The sequence below is a fragment of the Conger conger genome, chromosome 6 (genome assembly GCF_963514075.1).
Source record: "Conger conger chromosome 6, fConCon1.1, whole genome shotgun sequence".
In the NCBI taxonomy this organism is placed as follows: Eukaryota; Metazoa; Chordata; class Actinopteri; order Anguilliformes; family Congridae; genus Conger; species Conger conger.
The window spans coordinates 29,425,671-29,442,092 of record NC_083765.1 but is presented as its reverse complement, the minus strand read 5'-3'; the positions used below and the strand labels follow the sequence as shown (position 1 = coordinate 29,442,092).

General features: G+C 42.0%; 1 protein-coding gene across 1 annotated transcript in view; it reads left to right on the top strand.

The window, feature by feature from the left end:
- Window positions 1-16,422, top strand: part of ctnna2 (catenin (cadherin-associated protein), alpha 2) — a 390,077-nt gene that overhangs the window by 360,029 nt on the left and 13,626 nt on the right. The window contains exons 13-16 of the mRNA XM_061245031.1: window positions 3,378-3,529; window positions 6,182-6,295; window positions 10,709-10,890; window positions 13,240-13,345. Of these exons, the coding sequence (XP_061101015.1) occupies window positions 3,378-3,529; window positions 6,182-6,295; window positions 10,709-10,890; window positions 13,240-13,345 (554 nt within the window). The remainder of the gene's footprint in view (window positions 1-3,377; window positions 3,530-6,181; window positions 6,296-10,708; window positions 10,891-13,239; window positions 13,346-16,422) is intronic.

The following is a 16,422-nucleotide window of genomic DNA, read 5'->3' as shown; positions in this document are numbered from 1 at the left end:
AAAAACAGGATGTTCATGATGCCGGGTTCAAATGGGCAGCAACGAAGAGGTCAAATTCCGAGCGCATTGATGATTGTTTGCACACGGTCTTGGCAAGGCACTTCTTCTCAGTTTAAAGGCAATCGTATATAAAAACTGACATCAGCAGTTTGGAGGTTAATGCTCTATTTGCTGATTTACAGTCAATTGCTTTGTTTTTATTACGCTGTAGATCAATGCATGGATGCATGTGAATGTCTTTTTTTATATTGTAATTTATTTAACCTTTCATAAGAGGTCTTTTTTTAAGTTAACAATCTGTATAAAGTACAGTATACAGTATAAATTATGTCATCATGTCTATATGTGTGCAATTCTTTGGTATCAATCAATTTCCCTAACTCCTCCTAATCTTGTTTTTTTTCTGAGGATTCAAATTGCTTTATAATTCCTAAACTATATTGCATAATTGTCTGCCTGTAGAAACTGAATTCCAGTTTAATATCCTTCATCATTCTTCTGCTTCAACTCTACAGCTGAAATCTCTTAGTTCCATCTGCAACATTGCTTATAATGAGCTTTTAAATATTTCTGTTAAAAAAAAACTCCCTCAAATATCTGAAAGCCTATTTTATCTTCGTCCTATAAGTGAATTAAAATTCATCCCAAAATCATTAGAAAAGAGGTGACTTTGTAGCATATTTTATGTGTCTCATTATATGCTTTGACTTCACTGCGAGTTTACGTAAGTTCCAAATTTAGCTCAGTGAAGCGTTGCAATTGATTTGGTCTCCTTCACTTAGAAGTGAAGTAAGTTTAACTGAAATGGCATACAACCTCCAGCTTGTGGGGACCTTCAGCTCGTCTCTCATGACCCAGCCAGAGTTTCACATCCTTCATTCTCATTAGAGCATTTGCACCCAACGCTACACCAACAGGCTTTACGTAGGTTAAGTTCTGAATATTTCAATTTTTTTTTTTCACTTTATTTTTATATTTAACAGCCACTCAACAGACTTTTCATCCCACCTGTCACAAAATCCCGTCAGGGTTCCAGATACATCAATCTTTGCGACAATCTGGCAGCAAGAAAAAAGATAAGTACAAGCTCTTGACTGAAGTGGGAGTGCATGTGAAAATTAAATTCTTCAAACTTGACAGTTTGTTAAACCATCAGGCACCTGGAGACTTGAGATGCCATCTCACTGGAAGCCTCTCTTGGGGTCCAGGGGATCACAGTTCCTGAGGAATTAGCACATCCCTTAAGTGTCATGCCTTTAGACTTGAGAGGGGAAGGCTGGCCTGTTCATAGGTTTTGGACATAAGGTGGCATAATGTGACTGTAATAGTCCGTGGTATGCTATTTCACCTGATTTCTGATGTTTAAGGACAGGCACCCAGACATTTCACAAAATGAAACTACAGAAAAATAGAGTGCATCCCCACAAGCAAGACTATTGTGGCTTATTATTTTTATTATTTTGTCTTTTTTTTTTGGTTTCAGATTGTTCCCATTTTTTGCCCAGTTTGGTTGCCAGTTGTACCTTGTTTACTTCAATCGCCCATGCTGAGGAAACACTGCTACAACCCCGCCCCCCGGTGGCCAGAAGGAGATTGACATGTCTTCTTCAAGCCGCATCGTCTCATGTTACTAACCGTTATTCCGGGACAATCCGGGCCATTTTTTTATATGCTGCGATCCTCCCCTGCAGGCCCAATTATGCTGCTCCCTTGTGTGCTGGCCATACTCGGCCTTGGCAGGACCGGGGCAAGAACCCTGGTCCTCGGTGTGCAACTGCATCCAACTGATGCCTGCATCAAGGTCCGATGGCTTATCCATGCACCACCATGCCTTATTTATTTATTTACTTATTTATTTTCATAAAGAAAAATTGCACCTGACATGAAGTGAATTAATGCCATTTCTGTACACTAAGAAAGGCACTGCACATAGTCATATGATTTATTCCAAAGCGTGGTGCTTGCATTTTCACCCTGAAAGGCACCTGAATAGCTGTAGTTTGGGAGAGTTGTATTCAATTTGCATGGTTAGAGGTGTGAACTGGCTTTTGTCTGGATGTTTAAAATATAACATAGCACATATTTACTACATTTTGCATTAGTTTTTAGATTGTCCATTAAATGGGATCATCGGGAATGCTCAACAAGGGCACAGACTCATCAAAAAAGCCACAAAACATGCAGATGTGATTAGTACTATATATTACTCGTCTTAAAGTTAACTTAACAATTAACTTAAGAACAGCCCTGTGGGGCCTGTGTTTGTGTGGCTGGGCAGATTTCCACCATACTGACTGGTCAGAACGTGGTCCTCCTCTGGGCTTAGTTGTGTGGGCAGGCTTTTTTTCTATCGATCCAGCGAATCCACCTACACAGATACTCCTACGTATAGGATCAGGGAACACAAGCCGTCTGGCTCTTTCAGTGGCTGCTGTGAGAATACTCTCCCCAGTGTGTGAACGTGCTTTCAGTGAATAGTCAGCTTAGACATTCTCTCTGTTCTCAGTGAATAGTCAGCACTATTATTCTCTCCGCTCTCAGTTTATAGTCTGCAGCGATATTTTCTCTGTTCTCAGTGAATAGTCAGCACAGATATTCTCTCTGTTCTCAGTGAGTAGTTAGCGCCGGTATTCTCTCTGTTCTCAGTGAATAGTCAGCACTCATATTCTCTCTTTTCTCTGTGAATACTCAGCACTAATATTCTCTCTTCTCAGTGAATAGTCAGCCCAGATATTTTCTCTGCTCTCAGTGAATAGTCAGCACAGATATTCTCTTTGTTATCGGTGAATACTCATCACAATATTCTCCCTGCTCTCAGTGAATAGTCAGCACAGATATGCAAATAGAATCAAACTACATTCAACTGGTTTCAGAGAGTGAATGGCCAAGCATCCTTATCGTGCTTTTTGCAAATTACAAAAAAAAGAACACATTTCCTATGTTTAGTGTTTGTTTTGGAGAGAAATAGCAGGGGCTATCTGCTCCGTCCTGTTCAGAGCTGGCTACAGGAAACGGGCGTCATTAGCGGACCGGTCCAGGCTTTCTTTTCTGCTGAGATCAGACACGGCGCGCATCTCCCCGCAGCCTCTCCCCGCAGCCTCTCCCCGCGCCCCTCGCAGCGCGCAGGCAAGGTGAAGCGGTTAATTGGCCGTCGGAGGGCAGCGGCTCCATCAGCGGCGCTTCCTCGTGACCTCGTCTCCGCGCGGCACGGGGAAGGCGGAGGGCCCCCCGCTCCGTAGCCGCGCCGAGGCGGTAGAGTGTCCTTGGTCGGACGCGCTCTCTCTGCGCAGCGACCTCTCATCCATTTGTTTATGCCAGAGGGGGGGAAACAAACTTTGAAGGATGCGTGTAACCCTCCCCCCCTCCTCTATTCGCAGTCATGCCCCGCTTCGCCGAACAAGTGGAAGTGGCCATCGAGGCGCTCAGCACCAGCCCGCCGCAGGCCTTCGAGGAGAACGAGTTCATCGACGCCTCCCGCCTGGTGTACGACGGCGTCCGAGACATCAGGAAAGCCGTCCTGATGATACGGGTACGTGACGCGTCCTGTCCCATCGCCACACCTCAACACGATCCGACCGTAAAGATAAACTTATTCTCCATTCAACTCCACTACAAGGGTAAATGTTCAAATAAGGGATGTGCATTTGATTATAATTAGATCTCAGATATTAGATTATTATATGTAATTTGAGAACTCAAATAACTATCCAGGCACTGGAAGTGAAGACTCCTTGCTCATTCTTCCGGCAGAAAAATTAATATCAATTAATTATCTAGTCACAGGCTTTCTTTGTTGAATATTCATGAATAAGAATTACAGTTATTTTTTTGTTAACACTTTTAGGAACCCGTCCTCCTGAAATCAGGTCAGCTGTCTTGCAGTTGAATATTTAAATACCCAAGCAGTCTTATCTCTGTATAAAGTGTGAACTCGGTCGAAACTCTGAACCCGAGTCTAAACCGCTTACTTTTTTGTCCGCCCGGTCCCCACATTGGAAATGCTAAACCGGGTATTTCATTACTTTCCCTGCCCGCCGCCCTCTTTCAGCCCTACGGATCAAAGATATCTGAGACCGCATTCCATCCGAGTAGCTCATAGTCTTCCGGCTTCTCTCTCTCTCTCTCTCTCTCTCTCTCTCTCACCCATAGTAATGCCTTTATTCAACATTAATCTGTTGGACCGAATCCCAGTGTGGCTGCAGAATCAAATTATGGAAATAACCTAATGTTGGTAAATAATGTAAAACACGGCTTTGGGCTGCCTCTGGTACGGCCTGTCGCGTTATGTTCCCGGGATCCAGATTGTTCCCTGGTTTATGGGCAGGCTTTCATTCACTCTGTTTTGTGTTGTGCATCATTTCTGCCCATGTTCCAGTAATGAGCATTGCTTAGTTTTATGTCCTGCAGTAACCAATTAAAATAACTCATTTGAGATCCGCTGGTGGATGTAGACCTGTGATGTAGACAAAGGGGATGTCTCTTTCTTTCAGCTAGCCGGAGACACGAAGACATAACCTCCCAGCGTCTGCCGTTAATGGAAGTTCTTTAACTCTGCAGAGCGCAGGTAGAACAGTGGATTCACCTGGCAAATAGGATATGTGCTGGACTATTACATCACGTTATTAAAGCACAATGAGGCACCCTCTTGTCATCACTGGGAAAAAGAAAATAACTACAGGCACCACATCTGCTTCCCTTGCAGTCAATTATTTATCTCCTCCTCTCTTTGACTTCTTTTCCTAATCTCTCGTCAATCGCAACTTTCCACTTAATTGTTTGCGGCGGTGGGGGTTTTGTTGCCGATTTAGTTGGGCAAATGTCTCTTTTAGTGAAATGTAGTAACGTTGGGTATGCTTTAAAAGGAATTAAATACTTAAGGATAAGTGTTAAACGAAATAACAAAAGGAAATATGTTTAAGGACAGCAAATAAAATGACATTCAGTATACTTTATAGTATCATAAAAAATGAATTAATGATAGAAAAGCATTCATTTGAAGCAGAAGGCGGCTCATAAAACATACTATCTTTAAATTCAGTGAACACTGATGTGTTGCCTGCTGGGTCAGCACGCTGAGTCGTATTCGCCTGTATTGATGAAGTACATATGAAATATTTAAGCTGCTGCATAGCTTAACATTGCACTGTACACTCTCAGCTTCAGATTTTCCTACTGAACAATAATTAAACTTTCTCTGAGAATTATTTTTTCAGACTAGATTTTATATTTTTGTATTTTTAATATTTTCTGCGTGTTGGGCGGTGGTGCAGTGCTTGCCTCATGGCCAGAAGTTTGTGGGTTTGAATCCTGGCCAGGGCCTTCATATACAGTTTTGCAGAGGCTACGTGTGTGAGTTAATTGGCGTGTGGGTCTTGCGAATGGGAATAAGCAGACTAGATAATGGAAGGATGTGCAAGATGTATTTAAAAAATTCACTTTTTACATTGCCTCTTGTATACCCTGTGGGTGACTTAAGCAGAAACACAGGACACTTTCTGAAGGCCTCCGCGGGTGGGAGTGTTGTGAGGGGGTGTGTTTGAGTTGTGTGGATGTTCCCTGGGGACTGCCAGTGCCTCCATCGAGTGCCTCCCTAAGTGACTTGCACCCCCTCATAATTGAGCACTCAGATGGTGGTCAATTCCTGGCTTCCCACTGTTTGAGTATTCAGGAGGTCAGGCTAATTCCTGCCTGCCGCTCAAAAAAAAACTCTGTTTCCCATGGTGCTGAGGGAGAAGACACAAGCAAAGCAAAGCGCTTGACTGCTGCACCTCCCACCGCTCTCCTTTACTTTTTCTCCCCCCACTGCCCCCCCTTTCTCTCTCCCCTCAGACGAAAATGTATTGTTTCATTACACCAAACGCATATCAACTCTGGGATTGGAAAACAATGATGCAAGCGACTGGAAATGCAATGCGGAGGGTGATTTATTAATAAAGATCGCATTGTCGTTGGCACGGAAACAAAAGCCTTAAAACCGCCGTCTCACGGCGAGTGGAGGGGCTCCTGCGGTCACATTCTGGTTGTCCTTGAACCGCGTGTCAAGCGCCGAGGCGACCAGCCGTGAGGCATTGATCCCTTGCTGTTATCCCATTCCTCCTAGTGGTTGGAAGTGTCGATGAGCTATCGACATGTTTCCGTGTTGATTTTCGCTTTATCACCCTTCCTTCCTTCTCCCCCCCAGACACCTGAGGAGCTAGAGGACGACTCCGACTTTGAGCAGGAGGATTACGACACCCGCAGCCGAACCAGCGTACAGACGGAGGACGACCAGCTCATCGCCGGACAGAGCGCCAGGGTGAGTATCCAATTACAGGAGCCCGGACCAGACCGTCACAGTACTCATCGTACGGAGCACTTTCCCCCTCTCACTTTCCATCTTTCTGTCTCAAAGCTAATTTCGTCCCGGCTGCTTGTCTTGTTTTATTGAACTTATTTATTCATTTATTTTCTTGCAGCGCAGGGTTGCCGATTGCCTGATAAGCGCCGGTCCATAATAAATTGACGTTGAACTGGCGAATGATGAACCCCACTACATTAATCACTTTGCATATGAAGACGTCTGAAAGATGATAATAGCATACTTATGCAAAGCTGAGGAAATTCAGCTCAGTACACAGATAGGTTTAACGCATAAAGAGGCGGGAATGATTAACTCTCCCTCCATTTACTAAGAGGGCATGTTTCCACGATGGTATTCATCTTTTTGGGCTTTCAGATTTGCCTAAATTATTGACATTTCAACAGAACACCAACCTGCTTAGAGAACATTAGGAGAATATCTGTGCTTTTACACCCCACGCCAAAGAGACCTTTCCATGCAAATGAGCCGTTGCATTGTGGGAAGGCTCTGGCCCTCTGCCTCCGCACCAGAGTGCTGTGAAGGCCCTAGAGTCAGCACAATGAGAGAATTATGAATGGAAATGAGCAGAGCGTAAATCTAAAGGAGCAGAGAGCCAGTTGGCAGGCGAAGGTTGCACAGTGCCTCTCTAAATTAAGTCACCTAAAAAGCCAGGACAGAAACAGCTGGACAGAGAGCAAGCAGAGGAGCGTAGCATCAGAGTACGGCCTGTCTTTATTTACCTATTCAGTATATCTGGGATTTATGTGTTTACTTATTTATTGTTGATTCACATACTTTCGCACACACACACACACACACACACACACACACACACACATACACACGTACATACATACATTTTTTTTCACCGTTAAGTCTTAATCTTGAGTGCAATCAAACTATGTCTTTACTGTCCATCACTTAGATGCTAGGATACTGACATTCTGAGTTTATCAAAACCAGTTTATCAAAAACACTCTTTACGCATGTGCTTCATTGTCCAAGGTGGAGAATTTGTTGTATTCGAAAACCTTTTACCATTGAGCGAGCACAGTGCATCTACAGCAGCATTAAATTGCTTTGGCAGAAGTCATTTTTCATAAAATTGACATTTTGAATATCACAACTGTATTCCGTCAGCATTGTTAATTATTCTCTGGTGTCTGAATGAAATGCATTTGCAGATGACAGCTAGAAAATTACGCATTTCATATCACTGCTTCCCATCTTCCTACTTTTACACACCCGCTTCCTCCCAAAGGGAAGGGTTTGGGCAAACAGGTAATTTGCTTCAAGGCAGGCTGATGAAGGAGATATGAAACGTGTTTGCGGCGCTGGGAGGACAGGAGGAGTGGAACGGATCGCTGCGGCCTCCCGCCACCGCGTCGGACTCGCAGGCAGGCCGACCCGCCGGGCCGAGGTCAGGAGTTAACATCCCGCCGCCTGCGTCCGCTTGCGTGAAGACGCGCCGTTCCTGAGTGGCCCTCGCGCTCTGCGGCGGAATTTAAGCACGCTCCCACTGAGATCACCCCGGCCCTGCTTCCTGCAAGCCGCTGTGTGTTTTCTGAAAAGTGAGGGCAAGGGAAAAAAAGCGAGAAGAATTAGCATATTCGTAGCGTGCTCTGACAGGATTATGTAAAGAGGCTCCCTGCCTCCCGGCCGGCCTCTCCGGGTGCTGTATCATTACTGCAGACACGGCAGAGGCACGGGTCAGTACTGTGGCCTCCAGTGGCTGTCGCCCGGTGGATCTTTAACTCAGCCAAGTCTGCCATTTGTTATGTTGTTTCGGCAGCCGCATCGCTTGTCAGTTACACTATATAAAAATACAAATCTTTTAATGTGCCGTATTATTAAAACAATATCATCCATAAAAGGTACAGCCATGTAGAGGCAGCCAGTGGGGTGACGCTTGCAAAACAGCGCACAAGTGTACACACACAGGTTTGAGAATGCACCTTGTGTTCTTGCGCAGGGCTCGAGAGTGGAGAAAGTGATTGGATAAAAGCTTTGAGAGGTCAGCCATAAACTGAACTCTAAGCGTCGGGACAATTTATTTCAAATGAAACAAATTAAAGTCATCTCGAAACTGTTTTTGTGTGAAGAAACCCGGAACGCGGTTTAATCCCGGTAGACGTAGTGGAGCTGGCGAGTGTGTTGGCACGCCGGTGTAGGGGAAGGATTTGACGCTGCATTAAGCTCCTGAGGACGGCTCTTGTTGTTATCGGTAAGCGCGGAAGGGATTTGGGGATAAGTGAATTCTGGGGAGAAAAAAAGCTGCACCTAGCGCCTTGCCTTTTCCTGACATCCCAATCGGCCCCGTTTTCCTCAGCCCGCTGGGGTTTCTTCATCTTCCTCCTCCTCCTCATTCTAAACCGCAGCTCTCTTTCACCAACTCTTCTGAGAGCTGTGATATAGTGGCTCTCACTTCTTGGGGGAAATCCATATATGGGAGTCTTATTCTTTAAGCCTTTCTCCTGGCGGTGTAAAAAACCTGGTGAGGTAAGCTATGTGGCCCGTTGCTTTAATTGATCCTGTGGCTGTCCAGGACCAGAACCGGGGGACCAGTTTCCTAATCTCAGTAGTGCCGAGAGCTACTCAGTTATAGTCACTGCACCATTGATTTGGAGATGCTGTTCTAGGTTGAAGCATCATTTGTTGTCAACCAAACGTTCTTTCCCCATCACAAAACACCATATTTCTTTAACCATGTTGGCCATTTTTGGCATTGCTGTGGAACCTGTGCAAGTTTGAGATGGATTATCTGTGTGTGAGCCTAATAGGACAAGGGGCCAGGTTCACAGAGGCCATCAAACATCTGATTACAAGAAATGACAAGGACGGGAATCTTGTTCCCAGCAGGTTCCAGGTTCTGTACACATTGTAGCACTTTGTTTCTTCCAGCATTTTGAAGTATGGTTCAGTACTAATTCCTATACAAATCATACTGTAGGCGTTGACAGTCCCCATCCACAACTGCTGAAAAATGACAAAAAACACAAAAAACAGGAGAAATCACAGAAATGCCCCCAAAAATGTGGGAAGTCATAGAACCGCCAAAAAACTGCAAAATAAAATAATGGAATCTGTGAAAACTGCAACTTCCGTGACAAACACCAAGTCATCATAATTATTCATCAACCTTATTCTGAATTGTTCTACCTTTTGTGAAAGATTTTGAAGCCATTTTCTTGCTTTCATTTTTCTGTATAATGTGAAATATTGTCTTTGCGTTCATGCACAACTTAGCCATCGCCATTTTGTTTATAGGCTGAGAGGAAAGTGGAGCTACCTCAGAATAAATATTGTGGTCTATTTCAGAGGACAGAAAAAAATTCTGTTCAAGAGCTGGTGCAGTCAGATGGCATTAAAGATGGCTGTGTTTCATTTCTCAGTTAGAGATGAGAATCATCAGATCCTGTGCTTTGCTATCATTACACACCACACTAAAGCTGAAAAGCCCATTTCTAGATTATATTTGTTAACTGTAAACAAAATAAATTGCTTCTACTTCGGCACGTGTTGCTCAAGAAAATATACAAGCGGATGTTTATTGAGATTAAATAGTCACTGTTGATAATGGCATTTCAGAGTAGATCATCAAAGCTATGTGAAGCATAATATTAATGCATTGGGCATCGATATGAAACATTGTTGCTGACCCTAATTTAGATAATACACAAAATAGTTTGAGTCAAGGTTATCGCTTTGCTACCCTCCTGAAATAACATTGAACAATGCCATTATTTGTTTGGTAAGGAGGAGAGTTAAATAATTGTACATTTATCTCACAAACAGAAATCTGTCCCTACTTTGTAACTGTGACCTTGCCGACAGATTTATTCCATCTCAGACACGCTTTGAATTGTTATGGTGAAAATTAATCTATTTCTGCAACAAAATGGAAAAATGGATGTGCTCTTTATGAGCAAGACTCTAGTGATTAATAGCAAATCTATAACTTTACTCCAATGTTTTTTTGTAGGAGGGCAGAGAACTTTGAGATTCATATCCTGAAGGGCCACAGAGTTCAGAGATTTGCAGAACACTTTGTGACTTGGGGAGAAATAAAATAAACCAAAAAACTTCTTGTTTGTGAGTGCTTGTTTTGCCTTGTGGATAAGGTAACAATCTCCTTCTGTGTCACCCAACTATCCTCTGACCAACCTACCTTGCCTCTTGCCCACCTCCCCCTCCAAAACCATGCCTGATATCCCCCACCCCTACCTACCGACCATCTACGCCTCCCTCACTTCCCTACCTTCCGACCCTCTACACCAACTCCCCGCCGTCCCTAATCCCTTCCCTTATCCCCCTACCTTTCCCTCTTAACCCACCCCATACTTCCCCTCCCCTACCCACCCCCCCCAGGCTATTATGGCCCAGCTGCCCCAGGAGGAGAAGGCAAAGATCGCCGAGCAGGTGGAGAGCTTCCGCCAGGAGAAGTGCAAGCTGGACGCTGAAGTGGCCAAGTGGGACGACAACGGCAACGACATCATCGTGCTGGCCAAGCAGATGTGCATGATCATGATGGAGATGACGGACTTCACCAGGTACGGCGAAAGAACGGAGACCGGCACATCTCAGGCCACCTTTACATCTCTTCTGTCTGCTTTTCCTTCCTTTTCTCACAATTCAGAATGTGCAATCGCATTTATTAGAGATGTGTTTCCTGCTACCTCCGCTAATGATTCAGGAGAGCACCGATAAGCAGGTCTCCTCCCACACAGATGATGTCAACCGCTGCTTCTAACACACTGCATTTCGCAAGTAGGGCTTGCAGCTGTGAGTCTGAGGAAGAAGCTATGTGTGTAGTTTTATGGGTGGACTGGTGCATAATCTTGGCCATCTGAAATATTTTGAATGCATATGAAAGCGCATGTTATCTCATTAGTTGTTGTAGTGTGCATCTCTCCCTCACAAACTATTTATTTTGCTATTTAAGAGACAGCTCATTGATATGTTTCAGAGATTCGTCACACATTTTATCTCCCATTATAGTTATTTTCCTAGTCCATAAATAGATTAATTGAATAATTTGGGCTCGCCCCACATTATGTTATATCATGCAGTCGTACTGTAGGGTGCATGCTCTTATACTGGTGAATGCTGAATTTCTATTAAGGTCCATTATCTTACTCAGACATTTCAGGGGCATGGAGGGCAGACGTTACACTTCTGTACACTGCTCTATACATTCATATAAATGCCATGTAAATGATCTGAATGCAATTCCATTCAGAAGTTTTACCATTATTTTTTACTAATTGCTCTCTAGAACAGCTTTTGTCTTTCAATCTAGTCTCTGATATACATATGCTTAACCAAATTTTTATTTGGATTAATGCAAATCAAAACAATGCAACTAAAAAGTGGAATTCATTCTCACGGCATTTATGTTGGGTCATATGACCTTTTGCCTCATTCTGTGGGGACGACAGTACAATGCGGGTATTTTTATTTCATTAAAAACAAATAAGAAAGGCAACTCCAGGTATGGTGAGATAATGACATGTTTAATAGAGTTCAGAATGGAATTTTCGATGTTCCATATATGTGGAGTAACATATTTATGTGTTAAAATTTTTGAATAAGCAAATAATACTTTTAATGCACAATACTGCACAAGTAGTGTTTACATTTCAAGAAAGTACAGCATTTGAACACATCACCCTGTTTTAATAGACAAAATATATTTGTATGAGCTTTGGAAGAATTAGAATAACACTTTGGACCACTAGCTCAACCCTGGTCCTTGAAAGGCACAAGGTCTGTCGTTGTATTTAATTGATCTACTTAGGACTTGAATGATCAGTTAAAGCAGATTATTGCACAGTTAATTAACCCTCAATTTAATGTGGAACCAACCAATGTGGATTACCTTGTGGCTCCCTGGGACCAGTGTTAAGGTCCACTGCTAAACGCTGAGGTTGCCAGGTGTCACAGAGACTAAGGCTGTGTCTGAAATGCCTAATTCCTAATCCTTATCTAGTGACTGTAAATCTTTATCCATATAGTGTGCTAAATAGTGTACTAAATAAACGGTGAATTCAGATAGCAGATGTTGTCTTTTGTCTTTCAGGATCATCATATACTGTAGGTTACAGGTCTCCTGCAGAAAGCTACAACACCATTAACATACCATGACATACCAGAATTTGATATTAAACCTAATGTTATTTTGCACTGCCCAAAGCTGAGCTGCAGCTCATTTGACCCTTGTGCGGTGTTTGGGTCAAAAGTTAGATGCGGGCTTCAATTTATTATTTCATTTTCTTATGAGAAATTATAGCCTCCAGTAAAACATACTACACACTTATGTCTGAAAAGTTAACAGAGCACAGGTTAAGAAGAATATTGTTATTGAAGCTTTTAGCCGATCGACTTGGTGGACTATGAATCATAGAGAATAATGCTTGCCAAGAGACCATTTTATTGAATAATGAACATGTTAGTTGTATTTTATTAGGCTAATGCTCAAATGAATGTGTCATCAACCTGACAAAACCCAGAAGAGCTGTTCTGTTCTATAATTTCAACTGCTCCTAGACCATCTCTCTCACAGTTTGAAAGGAGAAGAAAAATATATTTGCAAAACTTTGTGTATCACTTTTGTAGTGACCATGGTTGCTCACTAGATAGTGCAGATAGTATTTCTCATGCCCTATAATGTGTGTACAAGTAGTTGATTTCAGAATTTGGACATTAGACCCACATGCCTGATGGCCATAGCCAGTTCGGACACTCCGGTGTTAGGCCTGAACACAGATGCCCTGAGAATGACCCCAAAAACACAGCGTTGATTTTCAGGAAAAAAAGGATCACTGGATGAACGTCTGCATTAACGACCTGGCTCTTGTGTGCAGGGTAACCGGATCTCATTTTGTGCTTTGCCATTTCAGAGGCAAAGGTCCACTGAAGAACTCATCGGATGTGATCAACGCAGCCAAGAAGATTGCAGAGGCAGGCTCCCGGATGGACAAGCTGGCCAGAGCTGTAGCTGACCAGGTACACTCATCGTGGACAGAAACAGGGTTCATAAAGAAATGTATTTATATCCATATAACACCATGGAGCTAAAAATATACCTTGGGTATAAATGGGAAAACATTTTATTTGTGTTGGCAGCGGGCCAGCAAGGTCCTTCCCATTTTTACAAAAACAGATGAACCGAGCTTAGGGCAAAAGTAAGTAATAAGATTAATCGCGGGATCCACAAAGTGTTCTGTGTTTACAATCAGTGGGTCCTGTTGTTTTGAGTAATGAGGACCGCCGACACCTGGAAACGGGTTTGATTTGAAAGACAAAGCGTTCTTTAGCACCGCTACGCCGTGGAAGCGTGGCTCCAGCTCGGTGGAACGAGGCACAGAACGGAGATGTCACAAGCTGAAGCGACAGCCCTGCAGAGCAATCAACAGTTGCTGTAATGAATTGAACAGGTGGCTTGCCATTTTTAATTCAGGCGTTAACCAACTCCTCGTCTCGTGTTTGCTGAATATTCACACCCTTCTGCTATTGGCTGTCATACCCTGAATGGTATACAACTGACGTACTGTTGCAATGAAAGGGCCAAGTGTTAATTGCAAATCATTCTTTAATTGCTTTTAAAAGCTCATTATTTATCGGCAGAAATAGGTCACTCTTTTTTGCAATTTCCATTTCCTGTCTCTCAGCTTAGTCAAAATGCACTTTTTCTTTATTGTTCTCTTTAACCAATATATATATTTTAAATATCAAACAGCATTTCCTAAAAAGGCTTGCATTTTCCACAATGCATAAATTCATGAATAAAAGTGTCTTAGTGCTTGAAAAATACTAGCTGTAGTTTTATATTTGGGGCCAAGCACCATATGTGCACTCAAATGTTATTTATGGGTTTATATTTTCTGTTGTATTATTTATTTCTAATAATACAGATTTTTTTTCTCTCGTCCTCCCTTCTCACCAGTAGTACCAACATACCAACCGTATGAAAAATTCTCAAACACAGCATTTTTATGCTATGAAGGAAGTACTATTTGTGCCAATTTGCGGAAGCCTGTATTTCCAATTATTTGAACTGGTCTCCTTTCACTTGCATTCTCATGATCTTTGCCTTTCCCTACTTCTGACTTTAAGATAATTATTTAGTAGTTGCATCAGTTCCATCCATTTTCCTGACATCACAGTTGCAATAAGGATGCAAATGACATTTGACTTGTAGCGTCACAACATTGACACACCTACACCTGTATTGTATGACACCGAGTACATGTATTTCAGTAGGTAGTGCATAACCTATTCTCATATTCTCATATTGCTTTTAAATGCCATTATGTACCAACAGCTACACAAAGATAGTAATTACACTGTACAGCTTTGGGACTGTGATGGGCAAATATTTTTATTTAATTGTAAAATATGAATTAGCTCATGCACAGCAAAATAAAATGTGTATAAAAAGCTGTGGGGTACACAGTCTTTCTGGCTGTTTGCTACCAATACAATAAAAACAAATTATCGATGGCATCAGTATACAGTACTTCAAAATGGATTTAAAGCACAGTTGTACCCACAGTCAGGGCAATGCACTCTCCAAAAGTCAAATTACTTAAATAAATAAGTAAATAAATAAATAAAATGGATCCAGTAAGAATTAAGCTAAAGCCAAATCGGAATTACACTGCACTGCCAAATTAAAAATTAGACAATTTTTTAAGCTTGTCCCCAATACTCATTAAAAAAGAACATCAATACAAGGATGTAATTTGTGATTAGCAGTTGTGCCCAGGCTGTGATTAGTTCCGAGCCTCACTTTGATATGAATCACTCAATTTATTTGTCCACATGTTTGCTGATTAATGTTGGCGCAGTCTCATTGGAAATCAAAGTGCTTTATTTCGAGGTACAGAGTCAGAGTCAGAGCCAACTAGGAACTGTTCAACTTTACTGAGGGGGAGGGAGAAAAATTGACAGCTTTCATGGTTTTTTCAATAGGGTGGTGGAGAATGAAGCTGAAAGCAGGTAATGAGCCATGGTGTTTATTTACATGAGGAGAAAATCTGGCAAATAAATGGACTATTAGCCATATTCACAAAAGGGAAGGAAAATGCCACCCATTTGGCTCAGTTGGTCTGGGGTACAAAGCTGTGGGGGCAGGTTATTTTCAAGTGTAAGTTGACCTTTTTTATGTGTAGGATTTGATTTACTTCTTTTTAATATTGTGGCCTGCCTAGGTGACAGAATTCTCTGGAGTGTAAGTGTGCCTGATATCAAACAGCATTGCACATGTTCTATTATTGGCTGCTTCCACTACTTGTAATTTCATATAGCTTTAACTTGTTTGTGATAGTTGTACATGACTTAGTCCTGTCTATTTCAAATGCAACAAAAAGTACACTGATGGACAACACTAATCAGTGACTTGAAATAAATAACTGTCCTTTAAATATGGGACAGAAAGCCATTAAGGAAAAGCATTCATTGTGACAAAATATTTGTCAATTTATTGTGAGAAAAAAATATATATATATAAATAAATAATAATAATAATAATAATGTTCAAGAATGGCCGGAAGGCTGAGCAATGACAATGATATTTCTATAAGATGATATTTCTGAACCCAGAAATATATGCCACATAAGATGACAAAATGGTATCCAACAAAGGACAATAGACTATGAGTTCACATATCTATTGTGGTGGGCAGAAAGTTTAAAGGTATTGTATGAATTGGGTGGCAATGCTACAGTAGTGCTTATGTATTTATTCCTTCATGGTAGCCCTTAAAATTTAATTAACCGATGTGAAGTTTACCTGCTGTATTACTTTGGTTAAAGACAAATGCCCAGATACGATATCTGAGGCTCACTGCCTATAAATTTGGAAAATGGAACGAGTGATATAACTGAACACGTAAGATATGGGAATGATTATGCCACCTCTTTTTTTAGTCTAAAAGTGTGAATGAGTTTTCTATAGAATTTGTGACCATTAGCGTTGCATCATATTCATGTGAGAAAAACAGGTCTTGGCAGCAGTTCTTATTTATGTAGCGCTGCTGAGAAAACAAGTAACAGTTTGTTCAGAACCGAAGTGGAGATTC